The sequence below is a fragment of the Molothrus ater genome, chromosome 8 (assembly GCF_012460135.2).
Source record: "Molothrus ater isolate BHLD 08-10-18 breed brown headed cowbird chromosome 8, BPBGC_Mater_1.1, whole genome shotgun sequence".
In the NCBI taxonomy this organism is placed as follows: domain Eukaryota; kingdom Metazoa; phylum Chordata; class Aves; order Passeriformes; family Icteridae; genus Molothrus; species Molothrus ater.
Window position 1 is genome coordinate 21743988 of NC_050485.2, and position 13199 is coordinate 21757186.

The window sequence follows — 13199 nt, forward strand, 5'->3', positions numbered from 1 at the left end:
ACAGCATGTTGACCATCTAAAGCCTGTCTGCCTCTCAGTCTTCTCCTCCTTCAGGGCCTTGTTGATGTGCTTATCTTCATTTTTCCTTGGGGGTGGGGGATGTACAACTCTTCAGTTCTGTAGGAAGGGAAATCTATCACCCAGGGAGGTCATGGGCTCTAGGTTGCTCCAGCAATGGTAGCAATAGTCTTTCTCGTGTGGGACAGATGTTGAGTTGTGTTTCTCAGTCTTCAGTTTCCAAATATTTCACACAACAGGAGTTCAGGATTTTATCATTCATTAGCTGGGCAAAGGTTGGGTAGGCCCAAGTTTCACTCAGTGCCCACCCAAGAGAATGTGCACTAAAGCACACAGTTGAGGGTCCATGCTCATTAGTTGCAGAGGAGCATTAGTCCTTCCTCTTGCTCCATCTCACTGATGCCCTTGTGCTGGGTGTGGAAATATTGAACCATATTTTCATGGTATCTGGATGCTGCCTAGTATCCACTCCTGAGTATGCTAGCTGTGGGTGGAGGAGAGAACTCACATGGCTAACTACAGATCATGGGTACTTTAATGACATTGACATTCTGAGCAGTCTGTTTCAGACAGCCTTTAGAGAAGCTCTACTCATCCCAAACTACACAGAAAAGGGGTAGAACACAACCTGGACAAAAACGTGTTGTGACTCCAGGATGAGGCTCAGAGACAGGAAGATAATGTGGCTTCCAATCCTCCACCACACGTTTGGAGGCAGTTCCCTGCCAGCCCAAGATATAGCAGAGCTTTGAACCTAAGTTTGCTGAACCTGAGAAACAAGAGCATGACTTTTGGAAGCAACTTTGATGTTTCTCAATGTGTGTAACGAAAAAAGGAGCTGGACAGTGTGTGTGGAGTAAGGTGTGACTCTCTTCTGACAACAAGCTTCTTCAGCAGCTTCTAGCTAGATGGGAATTGAACCAAGCAAAGATCAGCCTTGTGAGGCAAAGTGTCCTTATGCAATGTGGTGGAAGAATTCCAGCTTCAGTCATTGCTTATCAGAGCTGGCCACCTGAGGTTTTGTACGAAATAGACAGCATCTGGTGCCTGTGGATCTGAACATGTTACAGACTTTATTAAACTCATAAGGGACCTGGCAAGGACTAGTTTGCACCACTCACCTTCTGCTTAGACTTCCAGATCTTGCTTGATTTTTGTTCTGCCTTGCTACTCCATCATTCCCTTTCCCCAGAAGGTGAATAGTTCTAGGGTAGGGACTATAATATTCTTGTCTCGCAATATGGCTTAGAAAATGCTTGTATGAAGAGAAAACAATTGTTGAATAATCCTTCTGCCTCCTGAATGTCAGGCATTAGAAGGATACAGACACTTGTTCAGAGTCATAAGCCATGCTGACCTGTGATAGCTGCAGTGAGGATAAACAAGGTGAGAACAAGCCTTCTTCATCACCTCTTTGACAGGCAAGGTTAAGTGGAAGCCAGGGGTTACTGGAATGGGATTTAGTATTTTCTCATTATTTAGTGTCAAATACACATGTAACAGGGTTGCAATATAAATGTTGGGAGACTTTTGCACTCTCCTGCAGGGGAGGGATCAGCATTGTAAGAGACCAGCAGCAAGGCAGGTGAAGGATGGAAGGGTCTGTAGGTTCTGTGAGCATATAACTTGAGCTTTGTGTGGGAGAAAAGGAGACTTGGGCTGGGGAGGGTCATTTGATAGGTGGATCCAGGGGGTTTGGATCCCTTTGTTGGGTTGCTCTTGCTGAGTGATGATTGTGTGACTGTCATATGGGCTGGAGCTGATCCAAGCATCTGGCGAAAATGAAAGCTGAGGTTTGGCCATCTCCCTCTTTTCTTTCCCTTTTGCTGTAGACATTGTTCGCAGCGACATTGCCCTGGATAAGCAGAAAGGCTGTAAGATCGCCCAGCATCCTGACATAATGTTGGAGCTACAGAGGGAAAAGGCAGCTCAGATGCACTTGGTTTTGTTAAAGGAGCAGTTTTCAAACACATACAGCAACCTCACACTAACAGGTAAGGCTGCAAGACCAGCTCTGGAGCCAGGAGCTGGGTCTGGTTCTTGCTAACTCACAGGTGTGTTAAAACCCTCGGGTTCCTCGCCTCTGTATGAATCAGCATCTCTCTGGCTGCCTCTGTTTCCTACCAGGGTTACTGGGTATTGGGAGGGAAAGGACCAGCAGGAACTGGAGGTGGACTCATAAGGCCTCTGCAGCTGGCACCTATGCAAACACTCCAGATTTGGTGCCCCTGAACAGAACATTTTCTACAGTCTGACCTAAGCAGAATACCACGGCATGTGAAGTGCTGGAGAAATCTCCCTGCTAACTGTTCACGTCGATGGGGCTGCAGCAATTACTAAATTTGGAGTCCTTTAAGAGGAGCTGATTTTTTTTCTTTCCAGAGCATGCACTTTGTGTGAACCCAGTAAATATTAAAGAGCAAATATAAAGGGATAATGGCCTAGACAGAGATGAGAGGATACTCTTTTTCTGGCAACTGTTTGTATTATCCAGGGAATAGAATCTCGATGGAGGAGACTGCCACATTTTGGATACACATTTAATGGTGCTTGTAAAGGACTGATGTCTTCAGGCAGTGAGTGGGCAGAAGGATGGTATCCCAGCAGCCAAGAGGGTCCTCTCATATCTCTTCTCGTTATCACTACAGCTGGATGAGCCACAGACGATGGGAAGGAGGAAGAGACTAATAAATCAAACGAGACCCCCTTCTCCTCTTGACAGGTCCCTTTCCTGTGAAAGGCAGGCAGGCATCTTATTTTTACAAGAGAGAGGGCCCTGTGCTCTGTCTGGGGAGGAGATGGCAAAACCCATGGTGGCCCTCCCCTGCTGCTGGACTGGGAGAGGCAAACCAGTCCTGCACAACCTCCCCCACTCTGCTGCCACCCCTGTTTCAGTGCCCAGCCCCTGCCTTGAAGGCAGCATGGGTCTGCATCCTCAGCAGTGAGCTCTGCCTCTCCTGGGGACATCGGCTGTGCCGGAGCTCTCGGGGACCCCACGGAGGTGGGATGGTGACACCAGCACTGTTGAAAGGCTCAGCCAGGGGGTCACTGGATATCGGGGCCCTGAGTGTAGCTGAGTCGCATCATTCCTGAAGGCCCAGCATTTAAATGGGATCCTCAGAGCCGTTTCTCATTCTCTGTAACGTAATCCACTTGGCTGTTTATTCCCAGTACAACTGCTGGAATCAACATTGTCAGCTTTTCCCCTGACAACTTGCTTACTTTCCACTAAACAAACTTCCCTCGAGAAGTGAAGCTGCTCTCCCCTATCCTCCTTCCTTGCTGCTTCAAAAGCTCTCTGGCATTGCTCACATTTTTTACAGAACCTGCAGAGCAGAGGTGCTACCTGGTTATCAGCTTAGCTCTTAGCCTTTCCAAGTGTGTTTACAGGATAGTTCAGAAGGTTTTAGCTCTAACTCTCCAGGGTGGAGAGAGCAATTTCACCAGAATATTACCCAAAGAACTATTTTAATGTTCTTTAACTCCCTTTGAATGTGAGCAGAACAACTTCATAATTGTTATGAAGTTTAATCTTTTATTTCATAGACATAGTCTGAGAACATGGTCTCTAGACAGCTAAGCATAATATTTAACTGGAACTCTACTAACTTGTGTAAATATTTCCCTTCTCTGTGATGGATCTGGTGTTTGGGGTGGGTAGAGGGGGTTGTACATCTGTTGCAGAAGGACATTTCTTACCTTCAAAATTCAATCAGACAGAGTTTGCTTGAGGACTTTTTGTTCTGCACAGTGGGTTTGTACAGTGCTATAGGGAGTGCCCAGGTCATGAGGCAAGGTGCAGGAGCAAGAATGCAGGTGTGGTTTAGGGAGTCCCTAGTGAAGGACTGAGTGTGCAGGGATGGAGTACCCATGAGAACAGGGTTTCCCCCATGGAGTATCCATGGGATCCTTGAGAACAGGGTTTCCCCCAGGGGTCTGTACTGAGGAGTCACTTGGCCTCATGCAGTGCACATGCTGTGGATGCCCTCCAGTGTCCAAGCCAGACTGGAGCAATATTGAACCCCACACCTCTGGGTGAGAGGGCTCCTACTACTGCTAGTTCTTCAACTGTACCCAAAAAATGTAAATGGACTATCTTGCTCAAAGTCATATGAGAATAAAGGTGCTTTATGATGGGATAGCTCCGCTAGGAGAGCTTGAGAGTAGAAATACTACTGTGTGGCATTTTTATGCCCATATCACTACCACTACCGCTGTAGTGATCTGGATAAAAAGTCCCATTCCCTTCCTCCTCCTCCTCCTCACAGGTAATATAGTTACATGAACAATTTGAAAGACTTTCAGGCCTCCCACTCTGCCTGCAAGTGTGGGCAATGGATTCTGCCAACAAACTTTCAAGCAGTACCCTCATGGGTTTAGGAATGAAAGCTCTTAGAGTGCATGCAGTCTCTGTGGCATCAATGTAAGTTGAGGGCTTTTCCAAATCTATTTACCAGTTGCACATAATTCCCAGTGTGCTCCTTATTTCAGGCATCAGGCAGGGCTGTGTTATACTGGGATTTAAGCTGCTCACAGCAGCAGGTACTTCCAAGGTAAGAGGGTGTCTTAAAATGAAATGTGTGTTTTTGTGCTAAGACACAACTGAGACTGAGTGAAACCAGGCAGTCTTTCTGGCTCCCACTCCTCCAGGAACACATGTGAGACTCTGGCTTAGACCACTTTGGTTTCTCTTGTCGAGCCTTCCTCGGCTCCTGTCTGCAGGCTTTCTCTTGCATCTTGCCTCTGCTTTCTGTATGTGATCTTTCCAGGCTTACTGAGCCTGCCTCCCTGACATGAGCAATTGCCTTTGATCTGTGACCATGCTATTTAAATGCTGTAAAATATTTTGAGGTTTATTAATCTTTGCTGTTTCCCCGCCATGCTCAGGGATGGGTATCTCGTTTCACAGATCAGCATCTCTCGTGCTCCCGGGTCAGTCTGTGGTACAGTGAAGGGAGTGCACAGCACTGCCTGCTCTGCTCTGGGAATCCTGAGCTCAGCCTGCCCTGGGACAAGGCAGGAGAAGGATTCTTTCCCTAGAAACACTCCTTTGCTCCTTCACTGTTCACAGAGCAAGCAGCGATTCTTGTTATGTTTTGTATCAGCTGGGCTAGAAGCTGCAATTGTCACAGCAGGCTCCCATCCTTTGCAGCCCTCAGAAGAAATGTTCAGGTGACAGGAGGGTCATTTTGGAGCCCTGGAACCAGGTGGAGGTGGGGGAGGGCTGGAAAGCACAAACTTGGGCTGGCAGCAGGTGAGGTGTGAGGAGCTGCCCCGGGCAGTGAGACACAGTCTGCATGCAGATTTAGAGTGAGCTGGTGGGGAGTGGGGCAGCATCAGGCTGCCAATAGTCCAATAGACTAAATCCACATTCTTCGACCTGTGGTGCCAGTTTGGGCTGGGGCAGTGTGCTGTCTTTGTAGTTTAAGGGACTGGACATCCACAGGTTTCTGCACTGTTCCCAGGTGAAGCCTGTTAAGTCTGTGGAAGAGGGAACTGTTCAGGTCCATAGACGCATGTGAAAAATGGGCCCCTTTGTAACTGTGGCTTCCCAAGAAACAAGCACGAACTATAAATTTCCCTTTAGGATTCCCCATCCAGAGGAAACAAAATAGTGCCCCACTACTCACTTGAAAACATGGAGAAACAACCTTCTGCTGTGCCTCCTGCCTGAAACTGTGACACAGGATGCCTCAATGCATCAAGAGACTGATGATGAGAGCTCTCTGGCCTGTCCTGCCACACCACATCTGCACTGAGAAGCCAGTGAAGATACTGGAAGGTGTGTGCTGGGAGCTCTCCATCCTGTAACATCATAGAGCACAGCCTCTAAAAGTGGTGATTTAAGGGGCAGACCCTCCTCACACAGCTTGTAATGCTCCCAGGTGACCCTCTGTGGTCACACCCTGCTGAGGGTCTTATCAGTGTCACTCCCCACTGCACTGAGAGAGACTTGAAGGGACTAAACTCAGATAGAACTGGGAGGAACAGAGCTGAGAGCTGCTGGAGAGTGCATTTCACTGTCTATGTCTAACACTGCAATCAGGTGTTTTACACTGGCATCCCACTGCCCCATCACTAATTGGATAGCTGAAACTGCCATAACAGCAGTTGTGATCTCTCTGGGAGGCTTCTCCTTGAAAAAGTTTACTTTTGGAGAGGTTATCAGCCATACAGAGACCCTCTTTGCCCAAGGTAAGTGGTTTGGGGTGTGTGGTGGTGGTGACAGAGTGCACTCCCACTTTTCACAAGCAGGATGTGTATTGTGGGATGAGTGGAACAAAGCAGGGTAGGGCAGCAGAGTTTATGTGAGGCTACTGCAGAACACACTTGCGTGGGAGGCACAGAGCAGAGACAAGGGCAGTGTGTCTGTGTGAAGAGCTTGCTACTGAGATACTGTCCCACAGAAATAGGTTTTTTTGCTTCTCCCTAAAGGCAGTGAGAACCCCAGTTAGACTTGTCCTTTGGCAGGGAATCACAGGGCTCAGGTTGAGCACCAGTGGCATGTGGGTTTCCTGCACTTGTGAACCTCCCCTGGTGGTTTTGTGATTCCTGCTGAATGCTGTGGCTCTGGGAGGCAGTGGTCCTTGAGCAGGACCACTGTTTGTAGGGCCTGAGGCTCATCCCATGGAGTGCCGGGTCAGAGAGAACCGTGGCTCAGAGGCTGCCCCTTGCAAGAGGGTGTGTGTAGGAAGCAGGGCATGGGGTGGGGTGTGCTTTTGTTGCCTGTGGTTATTTTTGCTGGAATTTTCCTCAGATGGGTTTTATCCCCCAGCTACACCTACCTGCATGGGACTGGAGGGTGGGCCACCTTGTGAGATGGTACCTGACAGGGGTGTGGCAAAGGTAAGTACAGCTTCTTTGCCTTTTTGGCATCTTGTTTGAGATCAGAAACCTCAGTGTTCTTTGGTCTGCACAGCAGTGACATGTATCATGGCTGTTTTACTGAGTGCTGCACAGGGGTGGTCTGGACTGCACTGGCTCTCCAGCTTTCCTTCAAGGAGACTGTGCCCTGGGGCTGTCTAGCAGGCCTGGGAGTGTCCTTGGGATCAAGCTTTCTGCCCTTCTGTGCATCACAGACCCTTACATCACACACATTATCCACAGCATTGTACAAAATAGATCTAGAAAGGACCTCAAGAGGGCATCTTCTAGCCTTTTCCATGGCAAAGCTGTACCTGGTCTCTGCTTGGGGAAAGGTGTCTGGGAAGAGGCAATATCTTTTGTGTGACCAGCTGGTACACTCGGAAAGTCAGTCAAACTCTGGGGGGCTTGAACCCTTCAAAGAAAAAAAAGTGGCATTCAAAGCTAAAACCACAGTGAAAATAGTTACCCAGGACTTGTCACCTTGAATAGCAGAACTGGGGTACTGGTGGGGAACTCCCGTCAGCAAAGGGAACACAGTAATGTCATCAGCTCCTGAGGGAAAGAGGGGGACACAGCTGCTGTGAAACACTGGAGGCTTTCCTGCAAGGAAGGGGCCAGGAAAACTGTCATGTCATTAAATCACTGTCTGCACCAAGCCCACAGTTAATGACAGCAGAGGTGCCAACCTTTTGAGGATAGTTTGCAGGTGTCTTCTGAGATCTTGGGATCAGATCCAATGGAATAGTGCTGGGAAAAATAAATCTTGGAAAACAATCTCGGGTAACTGAGTGGTTTTGTGCCATTATCAGTTGTTTATATGAGCTCATTCTGAAACAAAGTGGCTGTTTGTTTTTACTACACAGCCTTCTGAGGGTGTTTGCTGTAGCTGAAATATATTGTGTTCCTGGGCATGTCCATGTAAAGCCTGCAGCCTCTTGGGGCTCAGCTGCCAGGCTCCAGCGTTGCCCAGGCTGTGGGGACATCACTGTTGACTGATTCAAATGAGGTGGCTTTATCCTTATTTTCAAACCTTCTGTGATGGCAGTGATGTACCTCCCTCAGCAGTTTGTTCTGGGGTGTAATTAGCTGTGTCATCATGGAGATGGTATTTTTAAAATCTCTTGCTTCAGTTTAAGCCCATGATGGCATGTCCTCTCCCCATGGACATGGAGAACAGCTTACAACACTCCTTTTCTCTTTGCAGAAATCTTTTACATATTTGAGGCTTGTTATCATGTTTCCCTGAAGACTTTTGCTCTCTGCACTGAACAACTGCCTTTCATTTGCTCTTTTCTCATGTCCATTTTATTTTCAAGTTGAATGACACATGCATAGCTGATTCTGCATCTTGAGATCCCTTTCAACCTTCTACAATTTTTTTGTGGCTCTGGGTTTTGTTGGGGTCCCTTGGGCTCTCTCCACTGGGTCTGGGATGTTTTTTAAGTGCATTGCCTTGAAAAGAGACCAGTATTGTAGCTGAGGCCTTTCTTGACTGAGAAAAGCAGCAGGGTTATTTCATGTACCTGGTGTATGACACTTCTGTCTGTATAATCATGGACTTTTTTTCTACAATATTGTTTGTTCATGCCTGCAATTTTGTGTACCATTTCCCAACCAGCTGTGCATTTCCCACATGGAATTTAATCTTGACTCTATTTTCCTAATTTTCTAATTAAAATGTTGCACAGAACTGAAGGTAAAGCCTTGAGAAAGTAAAGGTACAGAACATCTGTTGCCTCTATCTCACTCACGAGACCTTGTTGCTCCATCAAAGAGAAGCCAGGTTGCCTTCACATGGCAGGGCTATTACTTCCAGCCCTTCCTTGCAGATGGATTGTTTGATGATTTCTTTCAAAATTTTTCCAGGAATTGAAGTTATGTTGGCTGGCCCGCAATTTCCTTGGTTTTTCAGCCTGTTGAACATAGCCACTATGTTTGCCCTTTTCTGATCTTTTAGAACTTCATTCATCTTCCAGGAATTCCTGCAGATAGTTGCTGACGGACCTCCACCTATTTTAAAAGATCAGACTTCTGTAGTTTTGGTTCTGCTAAGGTGCTGCTATACATTACCCTTCTACTCTGATTCTTTTAATTGCATTAACTTTGTGGTCCTCATGTTATCCTTCTTTTCATGAAGTCTGAACCAAAAAAAGCATTAAGCATTCCTGCTTTAACTCTGTGAGTTGTTGGCTATTGTGAAATTCTGTCCAATTTATCCTCTTTGCTTCCTGAGACAGCTGTGAGCCAAACCCCTGGGATCCCCTGCCTTCTCTTACCCTAATTAGTAGTTTCACAACTCGTTTTGTGCTGACAGCATGTGTGTGTGTGAGAGAGGTCATGAAGGTGAATCTCTTTTTCAGGTGACACCCTCTAGTCTGTTAAGCCACACTTTGGCTTTCTCATTATCTGATTTGGTTATTGTTTTTGTAACTGTGGGAAATATGGCTTCTTGTGACGTGTTCAGGATTTATTAAATTAAATTTGCTGTCCAATTTAACTAGCTGCACAAGAGAAGATATTTTATAAATTGCGAATCTTAAAATTAGCAGTTATACATGCATTATAATATGTAATGTCATTACCAGAACCAGCCAGTTCTGGGTGCTGTGTAGAGAATAAAGAAAACACATAAACCTAACAGAAAACAGATTTTGGTGGAAGAGGGGGAGGGCTGACACGCACTAATAGCTTTGGAAGGGCTTGTGGCTTGTTCAGTGTCATAAAGCAATCTATTAACCTTTTCTCCCTCCTCAGGAGGTGCTGAACTCTTTGGTCTGTCTCTTCCCACCGATGTAGTTATCAAATGTCTCCTGGTAAGCACTGGCAGTCACTGCTGGGAGCGGTTTCCGTGGAGCACTCGGCTCCCTCGCTCTGTCCCTCTCTCCTGGTGCTGTTCCTTTGTGCTCATCCACATCAGCCTGATGGAGATGCCGTTTCTCCTTTGCAAGCTTCAAGCCATGGAGGAGTCTGTGAATTACCCTAATTGTACCCCTGCCTTAAGATAATTTACATCTGTTCCCTTATCTTGCTGTGTGTTTACAAAACACTGTCTTTCCCAAACTCCCTTTTCATTTGGAGCAAAATCTCACTTGCCAGCCCTCTCAGATTACTGAAGCCTCTGTCCTTACAAAGCACTATTTTTATTCTGCCACTATTTTCCGTTCTTTTTCAAACAAGTACAAACACTCATTTTGGGTTTCCCTGCCTGTGGTGTTCTCCACCCTCATGGCTTTCCCCAGTTTTTCTCTGGTGGTGAGAATCAAACCTCAAGGAGACTCCTTGCTAGTTTTGTTCCTGTCGCTTCTTTCTCAATTTTTTTTGTCTGTGCATTCCAGGAACTTGAAGAAAGGCAGTGTCTGATGTCTTCCTTTCCCAGCAAACGTATGGGCAGTTAAAGGTCCCTAATTACCAGCAGGTTCTGTGTTTCAGATGCTCCCAATAAGCCCGTGCTTCCGATCTCCCTGATTTTGTAGCCTGAAGCAGACCCCCGGTGTGCCAGTGTCTGGGCTCCTTCCAGTCTTACATTACACGGCAGTCTCTATACCTGCCTTTTGTACTACTGACTTTCACCCCCTGCTTTTATGCTGGGCCTCAAGATCATCTAGAGCTTCTTGTGTGATGTTTCTCATCCTCAGCTGGGCTAATATTACCTTTTCTCTTTGCCAGCACCACGCTTAACTCTGACTTTCAAACTCCAAAGCAACTTTGGAGCTTGCTTTGCCTCTGACCACCAGGTTAGAAACCCCTTTGCCTCCCACACTAATGTAATGCCCACATGCAGAGTCAAACCTTGTGGATTTTTCTTTCAAAAGCTGAATGGATTTGGCTCCTCAAACCTCATTTTGCAAGTCCTGTCATACCTCCTCCTTGGTCCTGTGGCCACGCAGGACAGACTTTTCCATCCTGGAGATACAAGCCCTATATTGTTCTTCTGTTCGCGTATTATCTTGTGCTTGGCTGAATTAAAGCACGCTTGGTTGGATGGTGTCCATTTAACCATACAAATTGGATCACAGGATAAATGAAGGCTGTTTTGTTCATTATTTACTAACCTTCATTTGTGCTATCTGCAAGCTGCCTCTAAGGATCTTGTATTTATCTGAATGATTAATAAAATCTGCATCCTGTGGGATGGGAAGCAAACAATGGGTAGGTTTTTGTCTCATTAGCTACTTCTGTCCATCTACTTATGGCAAATTACTTCTATTAATGCGAGTTCTTAAATCAAGTTGTAACATCAGTTAGAAAGGACTTGATTCTGTACAACATATGCTGGCTGGTAATTAGCTGAGACATGAATATAATGAGTTATTGGTAGATTCTCATATTATCTTTTAATTATTCTGTCAGGTTCTGCTGTCAGCCTGACTGGTTGTTGGTCCTTAGCTCAGCAAGTCCTGCCAAAGCACCAGCATGGGGTTAGGGCTCACCTACCCTTCTAGAATTACTTGGCATTCCAAGATTTATTAAAAATTAGCATCAACGGGTCAGAGATCTCCTTAGTGCACTTGGAGGTGCAAATTATCCAGGGTGGGTGATTTAATAGTGTTTATCTAAAGCAGATGTTATCTAATTCATGTCTTGGTCATCAGTAAATGGTGATCTATATAATCCTCTTATGATTAATTCATCATCATATTTTTTCATAAATACAGAGTGCCTATATGTATATTTTCATAGTTACACTGATAATTTTACCATGTGCACAAAATAGCACAGCTATGTCTCTCATTTCCCTTCTTTTATCTATATTTAAATTTCCACTCATAACTCAGCAAGGCATGAATTTTTTCATCATGATTTTTAAATACTGTATTAATTTTCTATACTTTGTAATTTGCAGTTGGCTGCTATTTCTTTTGCATTACAATCATGAGTTATATTATCTTCTGTTATTGCTATCTATACCACTGCATAGGGATGGGTTTCCTGCCAAAATCCCCTTCCAGCATGGTGCTGGAATATGCTGACTTTAGCCATCACCTAAAAGCAAAACAAAAAAACCCCAACCAATATCCCCTTCAAATATTCCTTTGGTTTCTTTTGTCCAGTATTTTCTTCCCAATAACTTAATTAGATTATTTTTCAGCCTGGAGATGTTGAAGCATCTTGTGTATGTATTTTTGACTGGGATTACGATCCCATTTGCTTGGCTCAAGTACAGACTCAGGAAAAGTAGATGCCTGTGTGGACAGAGCAGGAAAATCTGTGCTTGGTGAGTTCTCAGCATTTTAAAAACTTCTCTGACAAATGGTGACATTTTGCTGCAGGAGTATCGTTTGTAGGAGTATCGCTGGTTTCATCCCTCCAGCCACCATTCCTGTGTGTTTGCAGGGGTGGTATTTGCAAGCTGCTGAGGAGCTTGCGGCCCGGGATCCGGGATGTGGGACAGTGGTGTGCAGGATCCATCTGACAGACCAAAGCTTTGTGGCTGAGCTAGCTGCTGGGGAGAGCAGGAGGAGAGGGGAAAGGCGTGTCTGGTGAGCCTGGCTTGGCGGGGAGCAGCAGGATAATCTCTGTGGCTGGCCCCTGGCTGCTGCCCCAGGCTGCTCCGAGGGGGCACTGCCTGCTGCTGGGAACGCAGTTTGCTTCCCAGCGCTGCTTCTCCGGTTGCTCGCTCTAACCCTTTTTCCATCTGTCCCTTCATTTATTATTTACTCCTTGCTCTTTTCTTCGTTAGCTGGTTCCCAGTGCTCCTGGCTCTGGAAAGGGCTCTCTTATGGGGAACACAAGGACAGCAGCAAATATTGTTGCACTGCTTCTCTGCCAGCCCTCCTTGTTCCATGGATGGGACTGTGCGGCACGCACAGTTAATTAAACTCTTTAACACTTTTTCCAAGTTAAGAAAAGAGTCAAAATCCTGTAAGTAAGAGCCCCTTGAGTCCTGGAGTCCCCCATGCAGTCCCTGAACTGCTTTTTCAGAGGCTCATACTGGGGATGGATACACGGAGGTTGGAGAGTAACGTGAGAAGCTCTGGATATGCATGCTTTGTGCAGCTAAAAGTGGTGGGGGAAAAGTGAGGTTACAAGGTGTTCAAAAGAAATTTTGGATCTCTCTTTACTTCATTAAGTTTTATATTGGATTGCTGTGCCAAGAGACACAATCATTGACTTTCTTAAACAAATTAAAACCTCCATGAGTTTAAATTTTCTTTTTTTTCCTCTGATGAAAAGGTGGCAAAAACAAAGGTTTTGTAGGAGAAACTGAAACCATTCAAATATAATTCTATTAACTAATTAGGGGAACTCTGGAAATGGGACTGAGACTTGCAGGCCTTTTTTTCCTCTCTTTGCTGGGGCACTCCAAGAATTGG

The 13199-nt window shown here is 45.9% G+C and overlaps 1 protein-coding gene across 1 annotated transcript in view; it reads left to right on the top strand.

The window, feature by feature from the left end:
- The window catches only part of HPSE2 (heparanase 2 (inactive)), a 104766-nt gene that overhangs the window by 10998 nt on the left and 80569 nt on the right, over positions 1 to 13199 (top strand). Inside the window, exon 3 of the mRNA XM_036385234.2 lies at positions 1851 to 2012. Within this exon, the coding sequence (XP_036241127.1) occupies positions 1851 to 2012 (162 nt within the window). The remainder of the gene's footprint in view (positions 1 to 1850; positions 2013 to 13199) is intronic.